Genomic DNA, 21,738 nt, shown 5'->3' with positions numbered 1-21,738 from the left:
AAGTACAAAAGAGGATCCACCCAACAGGTTGTCCAGGATGGGAGCAATGCCCACGCCTTTTAAATCAACCAGTGATATAGCTGCTGCTGCTGCTGTCATGATCACCAACACAAACAAAGAACCAAAGTACAAAGATGACCCGCCAGGTCAGAGCTACAAATATCCCATTTGAGATGTTTTTTCCCTCCAAACAAAACCCATTAGCTGCGAGAGGAAAGAATTCCAAGGGGTATAAACCCTCATGCTTCAGAATTAAGCCAAACACTAACTGGAGGGAGTTAGGAAGAAACTTTTTCTATGGCTCCCCAGATTATTCCATAATTGTCTACTACAGGGTTTCTTGCACCTTCCTCATCTGGTACTAGCCACTGTCAGAGATGGGATGCTAGACTAGATGGACCACTGGTCTGATCTGGTATGGCAGTTCCTGTGCAGAGCAGCCTGCAGTTCTAATAAAGAACTAAATAACCAAGTCCTTATTCCATTGAAAAGAGAGGACAGGAGAGAGCTAAAGATAAAGCAGAAAGGTTAAATGTATGTTGAGTGCTCTTATCCGCAAAAGTGAATCTATACAATTGTACTGACAAAATCCTGGCTTTGTTATCTCCCAGGAAGGTAGGGTCTGAAGGCATCTCTTATCCACATCTTCCCCAGCTGATTGACAATTGGCACAAATTGGCTCGAAGGGAATTCACATCCAGCCTTCTTGGCTGGAATAGACTGACTGGCCTTTGGGCAGACCTTAAAAGAGGACAATTGGAGCAAGAGATTGAATATCAGATTCCTGACAAAAAGAAAATTGGAGAGGAAAAAACCATTTGACAAGGATTACATAATTGGGAGATGAGCCTGAAATCATAAGTTAATTTACTGCCTTGACATTTGTTCTTTAGTTACTTTTTAGTTTTGGATACTGCAGTCAGAGTGCCTTGTGCTTTAGGCTGCAGATCTGTACTCTTTGCTGGCATACATGATATTGTTGTAACTGCTGCCTGTAACTGAAAACCTTTCATTCTTTTATGTCTTGTTTGTCCAGTTAGATAACTTTATGGTTTTTACACACAGTATCTCAACCAAAAGTAACCCCAAGAACCTTTCTTCGGCCTAGTCCTGAAGATGAAGCAATATACGGGTATGCTTTCAACACCTGGTTTTTCTCACCATCTATCCATATTGCTTTTTTTGTTTTCTTGGGCTGGTTTCTTCATCAGTGGTTTTCCCCTATACAGTCCTATGCCAAGAAAAGATAACTTGGGTTCTGTATTAAATAGCTGACTGACAACATTTAGGATGAACTTAGTTTTTAAAAAGGAGGCCTAATGTATATGCACAAGACTGCAGGCCCCCTACATTTGTATGTACAGTCTCTGATTTCATAGTCAGACTGGTTCTAAATGCAGATTGCTAGTTAAATACCTACCTTTGCAATTTGCAGGCACAAACACAATAATTGCACTTGCAAATGTAGGTATGTATCTTTATGCATGGTTCTTGGCTCTCCTCTATTTTAATCTATGGTCTCTACATTTCTCTTTGCATCTTAGATTTTTGGATATTAATCTATATAAAGGGCATTGATAGCTTTGAAAAGGATAAAACGTTAGAGGCTGAATTATCATAAAGTAAGGCCTAAGGTCTGGGTGTGGGGTTTTGTGTGTGTGCCTGCCTGCTTTTGCGCACACCCATTCCACAGTTGTATATACACAAGCTAGAGATTTTTGCAGCTAAATGTCTATTTTCTCAATCCCTACTTTGTGTACTGAGTGCAGCTGTGGAACCTGCACACTGAAAAGCAGGAACAAAATGTCTGTGGACCTAGGACCTAGTTTTTTAAATGTGATAATGTTGACCTCTAGAGCTTTGACTGTCTAGAGTCTGATATTTGAAATCACTAAGGTGTTTTATAAGAATACAACTTGGATGCTTTTTTTATATAAATTATTAAATGGGGAAATGGGCTGGTGTTGGGGAAACAGTAATAAATCAGTTGGAGATCTGGATTGAAGGGGTGAACCCTAAAGAAGGGGAACTGAAGATCTGTTTGTTCCAAACTTTCAGTAGAGAGTCAGGTTTAAAGATCTGAGAACTGATTAACTTCTGAAAGGCTGTCTCGGGGTCAAGTCCTGTGTATTGTAGATATGGATAATGGGTACAAATTGATATGTCAGTGTTTAGTTCTGGTTCAGTTAAAGAGAATTTATGGGACAGGCTCTAACTGGTATGTTGAGCGAATGATAACAGAAAGGCAGTGCCCTCCAAGTATGTGAAGGTCATCCAGGCATACAGCATTTCTGGCAGAGAAAAAGCTGAACTTACTCCAGTACTTGCTGTCTCCTTGGAACAAGAGAGGTTTGATTCAACTTACCAACTGGGCATTCTTGACACTCTGCCCACAGAAGAAAGTCTGAAGACTTCCATGTTATCCGACTCTCCTATTAATTACCTGATAGATTATTACACTGCATTCTGCATAATGTAGAGAGGGGGAAAAATCTGAGTGTGATTACTCATAATTCATTTAAACTGGTATATTTTAAAAACAGCTCTTCATGTGAGGCAGATGGCTCAGTGGTTAGGGTTCTAGCTAACGACTGGGGAGACCTGGGTTCAATTCCCAGTTATGTCACAGACTTTCTCTGTGGCCTTGGGCAAGTCACTTAGCCTCTCTTTACCTCAGTTCCCCATCTGTTCAAGGGGGATAATAGCATTACCCTACCTCACAGGGGTATTGTGAGGAGACATACATGAAAGACTAAGAGATTCTCACATAGTACCGTGATGGGCCATATAAGTACCATAGAGAGATTGACAGCAAGCGTACTTAAGTTTACTTCCTACAAATGATTCATGTCATATGTATAATCTTTGGCCTGACTTTTTCTCTTTCTGCATGTGAATACTCTAGTCCTAATACGAAGATGGTAAAATTCAAGAAAGGAGACAGTGTGGGTCTACGGCTGGCAGGTGGGAATGATGTAGGGATATTTGTTGCTGGAATTCAAGAAGGCACTTCAGCTGACCAGGAGGGGCTACAGGAAGGAGATCAGATTCTTAAGGTATCCATGTAAATGTTCAGCCCTGCAACTAAAACTGCTTGTTCCTTGATACCATGTGAAAGAAATTGCTTTCTTTACTTTCATCAATATGAAAAAACCATAAATCCATATGACTTTATTCCTAGGGACAAAGTCACTGTTCCTAGAGCATGATTTTTTTTTATGTGAATTCTTAAATTTTGACATCTGCTGTTGAAATTTATTAAGATTCAATAGGAGAAGTAGTTGGTTGAAATGTTACATGACACAAATGCCCCAAGATGGAAGTGGATACACTCACTAGTGACTCCTCCAGCTGAGAAAACAGACCATAGAGCATGAGACCAGAGTATCTTCCCCTCTCTCCCACCCATCATTTAGCTTTTGTCCCTCTATGACCTGATTATTTTCTCCCTTCCTTTACTCACATTTTAGTGAATAAAAGGTGATAGATGTTATTTTATCAAAACTCCTTAGGTTTCCCTCCTTGTTGTTGTTGTTGTTTTTGTTGTTTTTCTACCCAAAAAATCTCTTCTGAGACTGTGGCTCTCCTCTTTCTGTCTATCATGTCCTCCTCCTGAGTTTTCTCTCCTGTCTAAATCAGTTGGGCCTGATCCCAAAGCACTCTGAAGTCAATAAAGATTCTAACTGATTTCCATGGGGTCCGTCTCAGTCCCATAGTTCCCTGCTTCTCATGTTTTCATTTCTCCAACTGCTTGCTGGCCTGAACAGGTTTTGAAATAATTCCTTTTCTGAAGCACTGATTCTCCTTCCCTGTCTCATTTTTCTCTCTCAGCTTTCCTTCTGCAAATAGACTTGACTGGCCCAAAGACCCTGCACTGGGAGCCACTGCACTCCAGTACAGCTCTTCCCTTAGCGCCTCAGAGTTGGTCCAAGGGAGTGAACATCACTTCTATGTCCAGATAAACAGCCGAGACACACATGGAAAAGGGGGTAGGGTGAGTGCAGTTGAGAGGCAACCACAGAAAGATGTGCTCACAACGCTAGGTGACCAGGATGCTGGATGATATTGAAACTAGGGTACAATCCTGTGATGAATTATAACCATCTGGAGCATACCAGTGCATCAGATTACTTGAAGTTCCTTGATTACTTAGTAAAACAGTATACTTAGAATATGTGGGATTTTAACTACAGAACAGCATAATATGTGGAAACAGATATATCCTTACCTGGAAATGGACCTTTTCTTATGTGCCCTGGCCATCTGTGCCCATGTTCAGGCATTTTGTAGCCCTTCACAGAGTGCCCTCAACATCAGGGTACTTTCAGAATGTCACTCGTAGTTATAGGTAATCCATCTTCTACATACCTATAATGTCCATTGGCATAAACCAATGAACCTCTGTATTGATGATATATTTTTTTTTAAACCATAATAAAACAGCCTTTTCCTTTCCTCTTTTAGGGCTTTATTACACTAATAAAATATTTCTTTTGCATCAGGTAAACATGCAGGATTTTAGAGGCATTGTGCGGGAGGATGCTGTTCTCTACCTGTTAGAAATTCCCAAAGGAGAAACTGTGACCATTTTGGCTCAGAGCAAATATGAAGGTAGGCACCTGGTACCAAAAGTGTGACAATGTTTGTTATGACTCAGTGTGACAGGCACTGAAAAGAACAGTAGGCCTTTCAACTCAGCTGTGTTTTGCTGGGGACATCACAAATGCTCTTTCTCATACTCACTTTTCAAAACACTTTTTAATTGCCCTCATTTTAAGTATTGTAGAAAGTTATTGCTTTTGTGTCCAGCTGACTCCCACCCTGGACATGTGGAGGAGGAGAGGTGGGCTGGCTGCTTCACCATTCAGCTGGTCAAAGAAGAGCCCTGCTCCTCTACTCATCCACCCAGCCTGTAATAAGCACCTCTTGCTAGCTCTGAACCTCTGCCATTTAGTTCTTGTCCCCCATACCCAGTCGCTTCTACCTTCAGCAGCCAAGATGCTGCTCCTTGCTGCCTTCCCCTTCAGTCATGGGATCTGTAGGGGGATTGTCGTCAGATGTCAGCAATACAGGGCTTTTATCCATGAGGCAATAAGGAGCAAATACAAATGTTTGCTTGTTTGGTTTTAGATATAACCGCGCGCGTGTGCGTGTGTGTGTACTAGAACACTTAGTAATGTACACAATATTTTAAAATTGGAAATATAGGGAGAGCTGAGAAAGCTGACAGGGCTGCATGAGGAATCTGAGTTCAAATATCCAGTTCTCTGTGCTGGCAGTGGTTGGGAATGCTATGGATGCAAACCCCGAGGCAGGAAAAACAGTTTTGTGTTGCTCTGCAGTGCAGCGCACCTCTCGCTTCCATTGGCTGACTGAACCAATGATGTTGACAAGTTCCAGAGTGAATCAGATGGAATGAAGAGCAGAGGTGGAGGACCTTTTAGGGAATAAAAGGGCGGGCAGGCATAAGGAACATGCCAGTTCACCTTTTCTTTCCCACGCTGGGGGCGAAGGGAAGAAATTTCAAAGTTTTGTGACTAGAATAACAGCTTAATCTCTCCTTCACTAACCTTACACTATTTAAGGTAGTAGGCTTGAAGAGCAGGTGAGTAAAACACCACCCACAGCAACTATGTCAGAGCAAGGTATGGGACATCTATTTAGCAAAGTTAAACTAAATGATGTCTTCTCTTCCAGTGTATAGAGACATAATGGCCTGTGGCAGAGGAGATTCATTTTTTATAAGGAGTCACTTTGAATGTGAGAAGGAATCTCCACAGAGTTTAGCATTCACCAGAGGGGAGATCTTCCGAGTAGTTGATACACTGTACGACGGCAAACTGGGTAACTGGCTGGCTGTGAGAATTGGAAATGAACTGGAAAAGGGCATCATTCCAAATAAAAGCAGGTACATTGATTTCCCACCTGCCCACCCAATGTTTAAAATAAGAGATTCTCACCCTGTTCACCATTCACATAACCCATTTGGGAGAGGAAGGAGGGGAAAAGAACATGGACACCGTCCATCCTTCAAGCGATCACATTCATAACAATAGTGTATGTGTAAAATAACTTTTAAAACTGTGGAATTAGTCGGTAACAGCTGAGCAAAGATGGCCTTGTAGCGAAGATACTGCACTCAGACCTGTGAGATCTGGGTTCTAATCCCAGTTCTGCTGTAGACTTCCTGTGAGATCTTGGACTAGGCGTGTACTCTTTCAATGCCTTAGTTCTCCATCTGAAAAATAGGAATAATACTTTCCTACCTCAAATGAGAGAGGAGAGGGTAAGATAAATGACTTAGCATATGTGAGGCACTCGGGAATTACAGTGATGAGTTGTCATAAATATAAAGGGAACCTTCCTGTATACAGTACTATAAAATCCCTCCTGGCCAGAGGCACAAAATCCTTTTACCTGTAAAGGGTTAAGAAGCTCAGGTAACCTGGCTGGTACCTGACCAAAAGGACCAATAAGGGGACAAGATACTTTCAAATCTCGGGGCGGGGGGTGGTTCATCTGTCTGTTCTGTGTATGCTTGCCGGACACAGATCAAGGAAGCAAGCAATCCAACTCCATTAGAATTAGTAAGTACTAGCAAGGGAATGTGTTAGTTTATTTTTGTTTTGGCTTGTGATTTTCTCTGTGCTGAGAGGAAGGTGTATTCCTGGTTTTCTTTTTGTAACTTTAAAGTTTGGCCCAGAGGGAAATCCTCTGTGTTTTTGAATCTGATTGCCCCGTAAGATTATCTTCCATTCTAATTTTACAGAGGTGCTTCTTTTACTTTTTTCTTTCTAATAAAGTTCTGTTTCTTTTAGAATCTGTTTTTTGTTTGTTTGTTTGTTTGTTTGTTTGTTTGTTTTGGTGTCCTAAAAAAACCCCAAGGTTGGTGTGTGCTCCTCTTGTTTATTCTCAAGCCTCCCCAGGAAAGGGGGTGTCGGGGCTTGGGGGGATATTGTGGGGGAGTAGGAACCCCAAGTGATCCTTTCCCTGAGTTTGTCTAAATCACTTAGTGGTGGCAGCGTTATCTAATCCAAGGTACAAGGGAGAATTTGTGCCTTGGGGAGTTTTTCACCTAAGCTGCTAGAAATAAGCTTAGGGGGTCTTTCATGCAGGTCTGTACCCTAGAGTTCAGAGTGGGGAGGGAACCCTGACATGAGTGCTCTGGAAAAAGCCTCTGATACTTTTCTGTATAGCTACATGTTCTTAGGGAAAGTGTGTTTTCATGTCTTGACAATTTTAATTGTATTCTTGGAAGTACTGAGGGTGACTGAACTGTTGTGGGAAGTTTTTGGCTAAATTTGCTTTTACAAACTCCAGTTAATTCAGACAGATTTTTTTAAATGTGCTTGGTTATCTGGTGTGCTTTTAATGAAGAATTGCAGAGTGCAGCAAAGTCATATCTAAGTGATATTTCTTTCAATATAGTCGCAGTTTTATTTTAAGAAAAAATCTTCAATTCTCCTATACAAAAGTTCCTAAAGTTATATGACTTTACAGTGTACTTCCATGATGTCCTGCTTGGTTTTCCTTTCCTATGTGGTGCACCTTAGTCTATTCTTTTTTATACTGAACTGACTAAGGGGGCTTTACCTTTTGGACTCAATTTAAGATATCTGAGGAAGAGATGATGGAGAGCGGGAGGTGGTCTTTAAGCAATTTGCCCATCATTTCATGATGGGTTGCTTCCTCTCTTTCCATCTCCACATACACCACCTTTTCCTTGAGCAGCTACTTGGCATACATTATGTTTGTCATTTGCCTTAGCAGCCAGAGGATTGATTCATGCACAATAAACCTTGCAGTTGAGGCAAGTCAGAGCATCTCTCTGATATTAATTTTGTCTGCTTCAAGGCAAGAATCCCTGGATACCCTTCCACAGATTGCCTACCTGCCGAGTTATCCATTGTAGTTACAAATTCATATCCTGGATTCTGCTGAGGTTCTTCCTTTAGTGTGGCATGTTTTCCCTTTGATTGCATTTTTCAAATGGATTCCATGCTGTTCCTTTCAGAGCTGAGCAGATGGCCAGTGTTCAGAATGCCCAAAGAGATGGCTCGAGTGACAGGGCAGATTTCTGGAGAATGCGTGGCCAACGATCTGGAATGAAAAAGAATCTGAGAAAGAGTCGTGAAGATCTGACAGCGATTGCATCTGTTAGCACAAAGTTCCCGGCCTATGAGCGAGTTCTGCTGCGAGAGGGTGAGTGGAACTTTACAGAACTGAGCACCTATTCACATCTTGCTGTTATTGCCCAAGTGTTACTGTCATTTATATGGCAACTTAATAAGTGTCGCCACCCGTCTTGGGTTCTAGGCTAAATGAAAAGTATAACAGAAAACGGTAACATGCTAATCTCCTGGTCAAGATTCTAACTTCTGAGCACTGTTTTCTCTAAGCTGTGTGCATGTGTGTGCACAGATCCTAAACCCCACGCACACGGCAAAAATTTGCACAGAAGCACAACAATTTGCACAGAAGAAATTTTTTGCACACACAGCCTGTCAAAAATTTGAGGGAACATTGCTTCTCAATGCAGCTGTTCTCTGCTCTAAAAAGTGTCACTGCAAACACTGCTTCTTGGAAGTCCATGCTTGTCTCTTCTTCACTTCTACATCAAATTTGTTCACCTCACAAGTAAAGAGATGTTTTGGTATTTTTTGGCCAGCCTTGCAAACATAACCTAGGATATGAAAATCTAGCTGTGTTCTTTCTGGCTCATTCATAGACACCTGTAATAATGATTCTTTAGGGCAAATGCAACCCTCAGTTACACTGATGTAATCCCATTGCCTTTATTAATAGAGTTGCCTGGATGTAACAGAGGGAAGAATTTTTGTCCCTGTAATAATTCTACTGATGTTACATGAGTCAGGATAGTTTCCATTCTCCTGTGTTATGTTGGTTCTACTGGGCTAAGAGGAATAAAAAATAGTAAAAACACTTTCAGGGGACACCGAGCACAATATGGCCCTCTCCCACTGGCTTACAAGGACCATTATGTTACTTGCATTGGCCTCAGAATAAGAACATTCTCTCCACTCTTTGCCACTGTAAAGTGCTCTGACCCTGCAAATGCTTAAGCATGTTTGTAACTTTAATCATCAGAGTAGTCTCACTGCATTTAGTGTGGCTTCGAGAGCTTGTCGTTTACTGCAGGGCAGACTAGGGAAATTGTACTATACATCCTCAAATGGCAGAGTCCGCTCAGCTGTTCTTGATTCTGAATAATGAGAAAGACTATCTACGTGTTTCTTATTTCCATTCTTCTCCCTTCCAACTTTTTATAAGTGTGGGTGGGGGAAACAACCCTCTCATTTTTCCCCATTGGTAAGTCATACATGAATTCCCTTCACATTAGGAAAGGTCCTGCATGAATCACTGGGAACCAAAAGATGGGAGGGGAGGGGTGAGTGGGTGTGTGTGTGTGGGGGGGGTGTAAAATGTATAATATGGAGCTTACAGATACTTCCAGGATATTAGTCTTAAAGATTAAATTGAGCTTTTTCTGCATGTTTGTTTCAATATGTATTGCCATGGTTATTTTATATGTAAAGACCTTCTGTCTAAATATTTTTTTCTTCAGCTGGTTTTAAGAGACCTGTGGTGATATTTGGCCCCATTGCAGATCTAGCGATGGAAAAGCTGTCAAATGACTTCCCTGATCTGTATCAAACTGCCAGTAAGTCATTCATTACTTTTTCTTCAGCAGTTTGGCTCTTCAGCATTGAATTTTGGGGGAAGGGTAATTTGAACACCCATTTCACAACTGGAAAAACCATCTGTTGTCCTTGCAGAGACAGAACCCAAAGATGCAGGTTCAGAGAAGTTAACTGGTGTGGTGCGTTTGAACACTGTGAGGCAAATTATTGAGCAGGTAAAGTATTTCTGTTTGAAAAACATTTGCTATCGGAAGTAGACTTTGTTTGTTTATTTATTTTGTTCCTAAAAACTTGGAGAAAGAATTCTAACATATTAATATGCAAGAAAATAAATGTGTTAATGTGCATTTGAAATAAAGGCAGAACTGTGGGGAAACTGGATCACCATTCTTACTTGATCCTTGTTTTTCTCATTTCAGTAATTTCCTGTGAATGTGTACTTCAGAGACAACATTAGAGAGGAGCCCACTTATGTTAGCCATGAATTTGGCCCTGTATTAATCCAATTAAAATGTTCAGATTTTTAAAAAAGCTATTTGTGGACTTGCCTAAGTTTAAACCACACCAGGATCCAGTGCTTGAACAGAGCTGGAATGTTCCAGAATGTCATCCTGGCTCTACTGTATGTATAGGGTACATCTACACTGCAAGTGAAGTGTAATTGTAGAGCAGGTAGGCATTTTCACACTAGCTTTAACCTAGCTAGAATGGGTAACAAGAGTAGTGAAGATGTGACGGCCCCAGTACAAACCTGCTGAGGACTCTGGTTATGTACATGAGTTGATAGTCCAGGCTGAAGTCTGTGCTGCCACATGTTCGCAACTGTTGTTAGCCATGCCAACTGGATTAAAGCTAAAGGTGGGTATACAATACACTTCGTTTGTGGTGGAGACATACCGTATAACTGCCAGGGCCACCTTTACCTTCATCCTAAGCTCCAACTGCAGTCGTGTCCATTAAAAAGTCAGTATTTGACAATAGTTACTACCTATGTATTTGAAATAGGAAATAGCTATGGTAACCGTGTGAAATGTCAGCAAATGCTGACTTTTTAAAGATTACCACTGGAACTCCAAAGTCCAAGGATGGCAACCAGGAAGCCTGAGGGAGAGAGAACCTGTGTAGGCAAAAGAAATATGTGCCGAGGTGAAAACATGACCCCATTGAAGTCTATGGCAAAACTCCCATTGACTTAAGTGGGGCCAGAATTTCACCCGAGAAGCCTTTCCCAGAGTGTAGTTTGCATGGGATGAGGCCTGCGGAGGATATTTGCTTTAAGTTTTGGCAGTATAGTAGGAGGCTGTAACCAGTGGGAAGTGTGAGCTGTGTCCTGGCTATTCACGCCACATGAATAGCAGCCCAAAGACTGGGAAAATAATTGTGGTGAGGGAAGGTGATGAGTGGGCAGGGGCACAGTAAAGAGATAGGCAGGGTGGGAAAAGAAAAGAAAATCTCTATGCAAATAAAAGGAAGATAATGAAAACAAGAGTGAAGGGAATAAAGAAATGGGAAACAGAGTAAGAAAGGTGCACACAATGTCAGAGTTAGGATATTTGTATCTGAGTTATAGATTCCAAGGCCAGAAGGGACCACTGTGATAATCTAGACAGACTTCCTGTCTTATGTAGGCCATAGAACTTGCACAAAATATCAGATCTTTTGGATGTTTCTAATCTTGATTTAAAAATGGTCGGTGATGGAAAATCCACCATGACCCTTGGTAAATTATTCCAATGGTTAATTACTCTCATTGTTCAGACTGTATATAAGATATACATTTTTAATTTATTTAGCTTCAACTTTCAGCCATTGGATCGTGTTATACCTTTCTCTGCTACATTTAATTGCCCAATATTAAATACCATGTTCATATACTGTTTTATTTGAATGTCCAAAAAATGTCGGTGAAAGGAGAGGGGAGGTGCCCATTGTAGTCCCAGCATGTGGTGGGATTTTGGGGAGAGATTTGGGCCCCTTATGGCCCTGGTTGGGAGGGCCATAACTGGCCTTTTTTGTTTTCTCAACTCTTTCGTTTTCCAACTACAGCATTGACTTGGGCCTTGCTGCTAATAAAGGCTCTTTACCAGACAACATTCTGGTTGTACATTCAAATCTGTAGGCTCTACAGCTTTAGTCATTCTAATAATGTCAGACCATCTGCACCATCTCTCCAGCAGGAGCTTTTCCATTATCTTCATATCTTCTTCTTGTTAACAGAATAAACATGCTTTGTTGGATGTGACTCCTAAAGCGGTGGATCTGTTGAACTATACCCAGTGGTTCCCAATTGTAGTATTCTTCAACCCAGACAGTAAACAGGGTGTGAAAACTATGAGACAAAGGCTAAGTCCCACATCTAACAAGAGTTCCCGGAAACTTTATGATCAAGCAAATAAGCTGAAGAAGACTTGCTCCTATCTTTTTACAGGTAAGCAAGAATCTATTTCTCTTCCGAAAGAGTGGTGGATGTAGGAGGAAGAATGTGTGTGTTTGAGAAACTAAATTAATACTATTCAGAGTAAGAGATCATCTTGTACAGTAATTTGTGGTCTTGTGAAAACCCTTCCTAGACAATTAGGAGTTCACTGTCTTGATTGAAATGTGTGTCTTGAAACGTGTGTCTTGAAAGAAATGTTCATATTGAACCTTACTACTGTAATAAAACTATTGCTGAAAAAAAGTGGATTATTAAAGGGCTGGCATTTATTCAGCCCTTTTTTTCCCCACAAGCCAACAAAAGTGCAAACATTGTCCTTTAGAAAGTGGTCTAGTAAAAATGACCATATAATTTTCTTGCATTGCCCAAAAGATTGGATAAAGTAGGTGCACTGAGATTTTAGAATGAATAGAAAAAATATATGAAAACACTAATGCATATTTTTTTTTAAAATGTCTACAGCTACCATCAATTTGAATTCAGCCAATGATAGCTGGTACGGAAGCCTCAAAGATGCAATTCAGCAACAGCAAGTTGAAGCAGTATGGGTATCGGAAGGAAAGGTATGTGGTCAAACAGCTCATACTGTACGTGCTAAATTGTTTTTCTGTTCTGGGAATAATTCCCCTTCAGAGTGGTCAGATGGCAACTCATCATCCTAAATACTAAACACATTTGTGTATTGAAAAGTTATACTAATCTGAAATCTTTGCAGTGGGTAACTAAGACAGAAAAATAGTACAGGATAAAAGTTTCTTTCTTTCTTTTTTTTTTTTTAATAACTTATCACGTTGCTCCTGTTATTAAAACCAAGGCATATAACTGCAGCTAGGGCATACATATTAATTTTTTATTGGAGCTATTTTCATGTTCCTGGAAGATCTAGAATTCTTGCAGTTTCATGTTGTTCTGTTTCTTAGGTGTTGTATACAATAAACGTTACTGCAAACTAAAATGGGGCATGAAGTCAAATCTAATCCTTCCACTTTTATAGATGGAAGGAATGGATGATGACATGGAAGATCGCATGTCATACCTAACAGCTATGGGTGCTGACTACCTGAGCTGTGACAGCCGCTTGATCAGTGACTTGGAAGACACAGATGGAGAAGGAGGTGCATACACGGACAATGAGCTTGATGAGCCATCAGATGAACCAAGTGTTTCCTCTATTAGCCGGTCTTCTGAGCCTGTGCAGCATGAGGAGGTAAAATATTTGGACTGTTGGCAAGACAGTTGACTTCCTGAAATTCATGTGTGTTGTAAAGTGGTAATAGAAAATGTCCCTTGTAACTGGTGCCTGAGAAAAGTATATGATTCCAGCTGCAGCATTATGCTAACTCTAGTACAGAATTATAAAGTCATATTAGTTCTAGCATAAAAATTAAGCTGCTTGCCTAACACTCGAGTTTCATTGATAGTGTCATCTGGAGTGCAGATGTTAACTTTTACAGTGATAGTGGTCATGCCATTGCCAGTAATGTGACTACTGGTAATTGGCCCACAAGGCTAGGGTTAAAACAAGTCAAGAATTATTTGAATATTCTTGTGATTAACTTCTTATATTTTTGTAGAGTATAAGAAAACCCAGCCCAGAACCAAAAGGTCAAATGAGAAGGGCTGGTAGCAGAGAGATACTTAGAGATCCTAGCCCACCTCCAGCATTCAAGCCCGAGCCACCTAAGGTAATTTGTGGAAATCAATTTGAAGATAGAGTTCATCTTTCTAAAGAACCCACTTGGTGCTGTACATCATGGGCTATGTTTCTTCTATTAAGGTAACCCGCTGTTGGAAGCTAAAATGCAATTTGGGAGGAGGAAGGAAGGGGAATTGACAAAGAGAACTGTGAGCTGTCGGAAGAGCTTTGCAGCTAGTTGGGAAGGGAATTCTTGAGATTTAGAAGTGGTACCATGTGTTTTGTTAGAGAGTTCGGTGACTAGCTGGAAAACTACCCATTTCTCTCCTGATCTCTTCCCAGGAGAATTCCGGCATTCTTGCTCCCTTACCAAGCCCAAAACAAAGATCTTCCTGAATGTCTCACCTGGGGAGAAGTTCAGACACACCTTAAATCATCCCTCCTTTGTAATTTTAATAAGCTCTCTGCTGTGAGCTGGTTCAAAATGGCAGCGGAATGGCAGGAAATCCTCTTGGCTTTTTTATTTTTACCTTTTAAGTAGTAGTGCCAAACTGTGCTCCAGTGTCACTTCAAGAAAGGTGTTGCAGCTATTAATGAAATCCTGTGTTCAACCCTCTGACTTTCTTCATGGACACCAGCATTGGTTTGCGTTGTGCAAAATACACCGACTAGACAGTTAAATGACCATCCTTTCAAATATGCCTTGGCAATAGAGGTTGGGCTGGGTAGCAGTACATGTAAATGAAATGATGATTGCAGGGAGAATAGGCATGTGTCCTGTGTAATAGTTTCAGCTTGGAAGAATATTCTCCTCCGTATAATCCAGGAAAACCTCTTGCTGTTTCTTCCTGTTCTTTCTCTTTTTTCCTTCCAGAAATCTTTAAAGAATTAAATAAACAGTCAGATTTTACTGCTCATTATAACAATGCATACAATGTAAGACTTAATGTGACTAATTGTGTCCCTATTCAAGTCAGTGACCAATATACCTATATACTTAAATACTCAGTGCTCTGATCCCTTATGAACAAAGATGGGCAATACAAAAATGCACAAGCAATATAACCAACTTCAGCATCTTTAGATTAATATTTTCATTTGAAGTTGCTACTCAGTGCTCTGATCCCTTATGAACAAAGATGGGCAATACAAAAATGCACAAGCAATATATCCAACTTCAGCATCTTTAGATTAATATTTTCATTTGAAGTTGCTGCTATGTGTAAACTTCAGTGTGTTCTTAATACCTACAGGGTAAACTACAAAACAAAGAGGATGTTTATGACTTTCCCAAGAACTATGAATCCAAATCAAATAGCTCTAGCATTGTCAGCAATGAGACTTCCGCCGTATTATCCAAGGCAGCAGCACCTCCTGTTTCTGTGAAACCTGTGTTTGGGCGTCCTATACTGAAGACATCTCAGCCAGCAGTTCCAGCTGCAGAGGAGGAGGAAAAGGCAGAGGAAGATGTAAATGGACAAGAGGGTGCTCCGAAATCGGTACTGGGGAAAGTTAAAATATTTGAGAAGATGGATCACAAGGCAAGGTTGCAAAGAATACAGGAGCTACAAGAGGCACAGAATGCCAGGGTAGGTAGTAACCTACTTTTTCAGTCTGTCCTATATATTTGTTTAGATATAATAATACAAACACACATTCTGTGCTAAAAGCACCCTCCATGTTGAATTTAAAAAAATCATTGAAAAGAAAAACAGTAGCACATTTCTCCCTTTCCTTCCAATCTACCATTATACCAACCAGCAGTCAGCATACACATTAGGAATCAAAATTGCCCTCAACATCACATTATTCCTATAAATATATATATAGTTTTATTTTGGGAAGGAGTAGGTATGGGGGATACAGATATAGAATATGTTCTACTAAGAGGTTTCCTATAGTAGCTACTATAGGTTAATGGCTTTGTTCTTTTTTTATTTCTGTTATTTTGGCAGTACAGTATTTTACTTTTAAATTAAAAACTATCTCATTGTGGGAGTAAGAAATAAGACCAGTCATCCATTTGTATTTTAGTTCCTTTACAGAGGAACTGAGCTACATTGCTCAGTCTAAGATCTCCTGACTGTATAAACTGAAAGGCATTTTTTTTTTCCTTCTGCTCTTTTTAAAGCTGGAAATGGCCCAGAAACACCCAGATATCTATGCTGTCCCAATCAAAACACAGAAGCCAGACCAGAACTGGCCCCAGCCCATGAGGTAAGACAGATCCATTTGAAAATACTCTTCTGGTCTATATTTACTACACTAGCAAGAGCAACCTGATTATGCAGCTCTTACTCATGCAAGTAGTTCCATCAAGCCCTGACACTGCCAAATTTACACGGTGTCAAAGATGAGAGGCTGTAGGGCTGACCTGCCTTGACAGTAGTCGCTTCTGTAAGACTTCCTTTCAGAATCTTTCCTTTATATCTCTTTTTTAGACTGGTCCATACTGCTGCGCTTGAATTACTCAGAGAGAATCACACAGATGTCACATATTACTAAGAGATTCATCAGTTCATTTTGTGTCTCATAATTAGATGTACGCACAGGATCACTTGTACTTCAACCCTTCAAAGTTGTCCCTTATGTGTCAGAGAATGGATTGTTGTTGTGCTATACTACTCAATATTTGAAAGTGGTTTCACAACTTTCATGGCTTAGAGTGGGACTTCTTGGGGTATAAGGTAGTACTCAACGTCAGTAAGGGTGGTAAAGTCTGATTTTACATAGTCCATTATTATATGCATTTTATGGGTGAGGAAAATGGGGTTAAGTTACTTGCCCAATGGGAGACAGTGAGTCAGTACAGAGTCAGGAGAAGAACTATGGGGCTGATCTGAAGTTAATGGGAGTGTTTCCATTGAGTCATGGGTTAGTTCCCAGATACCCAGTCTTGGTGCCTTAAACACTTTACTGTGCTTATTCACTAGTATGACTTGGATAGTCGCCCAAGCAAAATTTTGCAACAAACAATTTGAAGGATCTGTTTTGATTTGGAAATCTTCTAGTTCTCTTGCCCTTCTCATTTGTATCTCTTTTGGAGATGGGGAAGGCCTAATGAGTTGTGAGGTTTTTTCTTTTCTTTTCCTTTTTTTTTTTTTTTTTTTTTTACAGTCAGCTCCTTTGGTGGATTAAAGTATAACCAAATTGGGAAGGCCCCAAAACAGTCACTGCAGCATTTTCTTGATGAATTTATTAGTGCAAAGCTATAGGAATTGTAAGCTTATGGCATCTTCGGGTGTGTTTTTAGGGAGGAGTAAAATATTTAGTTTAGCCAAATACGAAGATAAAAGAAACAAGCAACTGATCATTTAAAATGAGTATTCATAGGAAGTGTAATTAAATTGGGTAAATCAACACTATTAAACAGCATCGCTGCTTTATTCTAAGTCATTCAGGATCTTAAAATGCTTCCTCTTGCTAGTGCTCAGTATGGAGTCTAGAATGATACTGCTGAAAATCAGTGAAATCCCCCTCCTTTCCTATGTAGAAAATTATTAACATGTGCTGTGTAGTGCTGTTTATATTCTATATAAATAATTAGCTTTATAATCTATATAACTTTTTTCAAACCACTTAAAAACATAGCATATAATTGGCATGTCCTCATATCTTCGTGAACAGTTTGCAGTTGATTACAGGTTTGTGTTCTTCCACTTTTCAGAACAGAAATTGCTGATATCTTTACTCTCTTGTTTTTTGCTGTGCTAGTTCCAGACCTCCAGAGCCTCAGAAACCCCCTGCCAGGACTTACCTAGAAAATCGAGGAAGTTATGGCAGTGATGCAGAGGAGGAAGACTACCGTCGGCAGGTATCAGACCATTCCAAGCGTGGCTATTACGGACAGCCATCCAGATATAGGGACACAGAATTATAGACTCACTAGCACATACATCTGTAATGCTGTTTTCAGACTCTTTTCCTTCAACAGCCAAAATAGAGCTCTGGTCAGTTATAAAGTTATATTTTTGTTGGAGGTCATAGGGTGCTCTACATGAATTTGGACATATCCACACACTGGAACTGGAGGACTTACTTTTTGAGACTATTTGTTTTGAGTATCTAAGAAAAGAAATCACTTTTGCCTGAATGTTGTTGCCTGTTTTATAAGGACCAATACCCATTCAAAAGCTTGTATTAATTCTTGGTATTTTCATAGTTTAATGTTTGTTAAAAATTTTAAACTTTTTTCCTCTCACTTAAAACTGCCTTTTTAGACTGTTCCACTGTTATGAAAATGTGATCAAAGACATAACTTTTTAATACAAGAGAACTAAATTCAAAGAAGAACTATAAGTGCCTTTAACAAGAAGTGTCTTAGATTGTTCATATTGATACCTGATACTTGTGCAAAGCCATAATTTACTAAAGGGTGTTTTACTCTGTTGCTTAACTTTTGTATCCATTTCATGGCTATAATTTTCCCGGCATGTTATTTTTCTAAGCTAATAGATCAGTGTACTGCTTTTCATAAATATTGACTGCACAGGGGATAGGTGTGTACCTTTGTAGACTAGCTGGTATGAGGCCAGGAAGGGTTGAAATTGAGAAAATGATGTAGAAATTCAATTAATTATGTCTTTAAATTGATACGGACCACAAAATAATAAATGGATATATTCTAGACAGAAATCTCACCTATCTTTTTTATTTCAAGAAGTAAATATTTTGGTAACGCCTTTTATTTTTATTAACTATTGCATTTAAGGTGCTTGTTTGTTTTACGGCCTAGTCTTGCACTATTGAATTTAGGGGAGGTTTGCTGTTAATGTCATTGGAAGCAGATTTAGCCCCCATTAGGAGCTTCAGAACACTAAACAAAACCAATCTTCAACATGCTGAATCTGGAAAGAAGATACAGTGCTACAGTGAGACTTTAAATATGTAGCGCTTGAAACTTAGGGCATTTTATTTCTCTCTCTGCTCCACTGGAAAAAAAATGCTTAGAGGGATAATAGAGAAGTTTCTTGTTCTATAAAATTTTCACTTACCCATAGAAAATGGTCTAATTTAAAACACACCAAAATATAACTTCCATATGCCAATGGTGAGTTAGTAAACTCTTCTGCATAATTAAATGCTTCCATTTAAAGATTTGAGCTGGTCTAGGCTTTTATAACAGTCATTGTTCTTGAACACCTTGCATAACTATCAGTTCATTGGTTATAGTCCCTCATGTGATCTAATTTAGTTTAGTCCCCTTTTCATAGGCGGAGAAATCCCATAAATATTAGTGAAGTCATTCTGAGTCTGAAGTCAAAAGGCCTTGGTCCTTTGTTTTTATACAGGCTGGGAGACCCCAAAAGTATGTGGCACCATATACATCCCCACACAATAACAGCCCAGCCCTGTTAGTACAGTGTTCTTTAAATTATTTATATATAATTTACAAAAAAATTACATTAAAAGAATGTTAAGGCTGCAAAGTCAAGCACTCAAAAGTTAGCGTATGTCATATTTGTGGTTGCCTGTGTAACTTAATTCGCCTCCCCCTTGTGTGTATGTATTATGAGACCACCTTTAATTACATGATGGCATACTATTTTTTCCACAGGACTCCTGCCTTAGTCAGTGCACATGGTGTATAGTGCACACTGAATGAGTAGTTATTCAATATTTATTTTTATCCTAATCATTCAGTGTGTTGCTCCAGGCCTTGTATGACCCTGCCATTTATTTACTTTAATATTGGATTCAATTTAGTTTTCATTGCCTCAGATTCAGTGTGCTGTGAATCTTGTATGGGTGACCAGTAACTGAGATGTAGAAGCTAACTGAGGAGCACAGAAGGCCTTCATAGCTGAGTAAGGGTCCATTAAGTCTTTTGGTGCCTAGAAAGATGAGGTAATTTGGTGTTTTGGTACCCAGAAGACATTTGAGGGTCATGTACCAAGCGGGGAATACATTTCCGCTTTCTCTCCCTCCTTTCTTTTCAGCTTGGAAAAAGATGACTGGGGGTGGGGGGATATGATAGAGGTCTATACAATCATGACTGGTATGGAGAAAGTAAATAAGGAAGTGTTGTTTACTCCTCATACCACAAGAACTAGGGGTCACCCAATGAAATTAATAGGCAGCAGATTTAAAACAAACAAAAGGAAGTACTACTTCACACAACGCACAGTCAACCTGTGGAACTCTTTGTTGCGAAGGCCAAAACTATAACAGTTCAACAAAAAAAAAAAAAAACTATAACAGTTCAAAAAAAAAACAAAAACACTAGATAAGTTCATGGAGGATAGGTCCATCAATGGCTATTAGCCAGGAGGGCCAGGGATGGTGTCCCTAGCCTCCGTTTGCCAGAAACTGGGAGTAGATGACAGGAGATGGATCACTCAGTTGCCTGTTCTGTTGATTCCCTCTGAAGCACCTGGCATTGGCCACTGTCAGAAGACAAGATACTGGGCTAGATGCACCATGGGTCTAACTGAATGTGGCTGTTCTTATGGAAGGGACAGAGATGGCAGAAAATTTGAGGTGTGGAGGATTATGGGATTTGCATTCGTTATTCTCCACCCCAGCAATTGGCTGCCCCACTGTACACCCCACCTAAGGATCTGCCATTATATCCAGAAACAATGGGTAATCAGATGAGCTTAACGTTTCGGCTAAAATGATAGCGGTAAAACATTTACTGTTGACTTTAAATTGTTGTCAGACTTTGGTCTTAACAATCCACTGAGATGAATGGAGCAGATCAGATCTCTCGGAGCATTGTTTCAGATGCTCTGCAGATTCAGTTTCTACTTTGATCCATCAGTTTCTGGTTGGTTGATGTTCTGAACATTTTTTTCTGTAACAATGAGGGATATAGACTTAATTTTTTTAATTACAGTTTCAGTTCAGGAGCAGAGTTATTCAGTAGGTTAAGCAGCATTGAATTTGGTCCACTAGTTTCAACGGAGGTGGAGTTGGTGTAACTGAGGTCAGAATTTGACTCTGTTTTTAGTTAAAAGCTATTTAGTTCCAGGGTGTGAGATTCAGTGACATACCTCAGTGAGAGAATGTTAATGTAAGAGCTCAACTGTTTGTTGGCACAATGGGGCTCAACTATTGTATAGATGGAGAGCTTTTGCAAGAATTATGATAGATTTTGTGAGCCTCAGTATATTGGATCATCTTTTGTTAAATACATAATTGCTATGTAATGTGCTTTTCTTTTACTCTAGCCAACATTTAAACTGGAAAATATTAGCTGTTGCAAACTATGCACCACTTATCTCTATTGTTTTCAGGGTCCTGCTTATCTCAGCAGCTGCTTTAGACTCTTAGAAGGTTAGCGAAATTAAGGGGGAGAGAAGTGTCAAATGATGACCTTGAAAAATCCTACAATGCCTTCAAAAAAACTATTAGAAATTTTTTCCCCCACATTCCATTTGACTCTTTTTTCACCTCCCTCTCCAGTTAGGCTATTGGATTGCTAGATTAGTAAACATTATTTAAATATTTTCTGATTCCACCTGTTCTGTACAAAGGCTTTTAACTGATTTTAATTTTTTTAATTGTTTACCTGAAACTTCTAATAAACACATTTTGGCCTGAAAAGGTGAAGATTATGTGCTAAATTTGTGGGAATAATTAACAGAGAATGCATTAAGAGGAGTCTGAAGCAGAAACAGGAAGAATACATGGAAACAGGTATTCCTTTCTTCAAACAAGAATTGCTATTGTTATGGCTCATATAGTTGCCCTGAATGCATAACTGGACTTTTTTGTATGCCATGCAACAGCAAAATGATTGAGGCATCTTAACTATGCCTTGATATTTTTGTGATATGGAGAAAAAACAGTGTCAATTTTACTTTAGCATAAGAAGTATGTTCTCGTATTGGCTGCAGGACACTACTCCAGCCAGATTATTCTTATCACAAACTGAGATATCTTTGGCAGTATGCAGGTAGATTAAGTAGTAATTCTCTTACTATTAACATGGAATGACTATAGTTCAGTTTGAAGATGGTGCTTTAATTCTAAACCCCAAATTTTAATTTATTTCTGAG

At 39.6% G+C, this 21,738-nt stretch overlaps 1 protein-coding gene across 6 annotated transcripts in view; it reads left to right on the top strand.

Moving 5' to 3' along the window:
• The window catches only part of TJP2 (tight junction protein 2), a 96,222-nt gene extending 77,860 nt beyond the window's left edge, over positions 1–18,362 (top strand). For 5 of the 6 annotated variants that reach the window (XM_077817606.1, XM_077817607.1, XM_077817602.1 and 2 more), the window contains 15 exons: positions 4–146; positions 1,066–1,132; positions 2,906–3,056; positions 4,503–4,611; positions 5,698–5,908; positions 8,015–8,202; positions 9,587–9,682; positions 9,798–9,877; positions 11,880–12,090; positions 12,562–12,662; positions 13,094–13,306; positions 13,674–13,784; positions 14,989–15,324; positions 15,867–15,952; positions 17,450–18,362. In XM_077817606.1, coding sequence (XP_077673732.1) covers positions 4–146; positions 1,066–1,132; positions 2,906–3,056; positions 4,503–4,611; positions 5,698–5,908; positions 8,015–8,202; positions 9,587–9,682; positions 9,798–9,877; positions 11,880–12,090; positions 12,562–12,662; positions 13,094–13,306; positions 13,674–13,784; positions 14,989–15,324; positions 15,867–15,952; positions 17,450–17,615 — 2,269 coding nt within the window. In that variant the 3' untranslated portion in view covers positions 17,616–18,362. The remainder of the gene's footprint in view (positions 1–3; positions 147–1,065; positions 1,133–2,905; positions 3,057–4,502; positions 4,612–5,697; positions 5,909–8,014; positions 8,203–9,586; positions 9,683–9,797; positions 9,878–11,879; positions 12,091–12,561; positions 12,663–13,093; positions 13,307–13,673; positions 13,785–14,988; positions 15,325–15,866; positions 15,953–17,449) is intronic. The other variant, XM_077817605.1, reaches the window with a different exon arrangement.
• Positions 18,363–21,738: the final 3,376 nt, after the last annotated feature.

Source organism: Eretmochelys imbricata, chromosome 5 (genome assembly GCF_965152235.1).
Source record: "Eretmochelys imbricata isolate rEreImb1 chromosome 5, rEreImb1.hap1, whole genome shotgun sequence".
Lineage (NCBI taxonomy): Eukaryota > Metazoa > Chordata > Testudines > Cheloniidae > Eretmochelys > Eretmochelys imbricata.
This window is presented reverse-complemented; position numbering and strand designations above follow the sequence as displayed.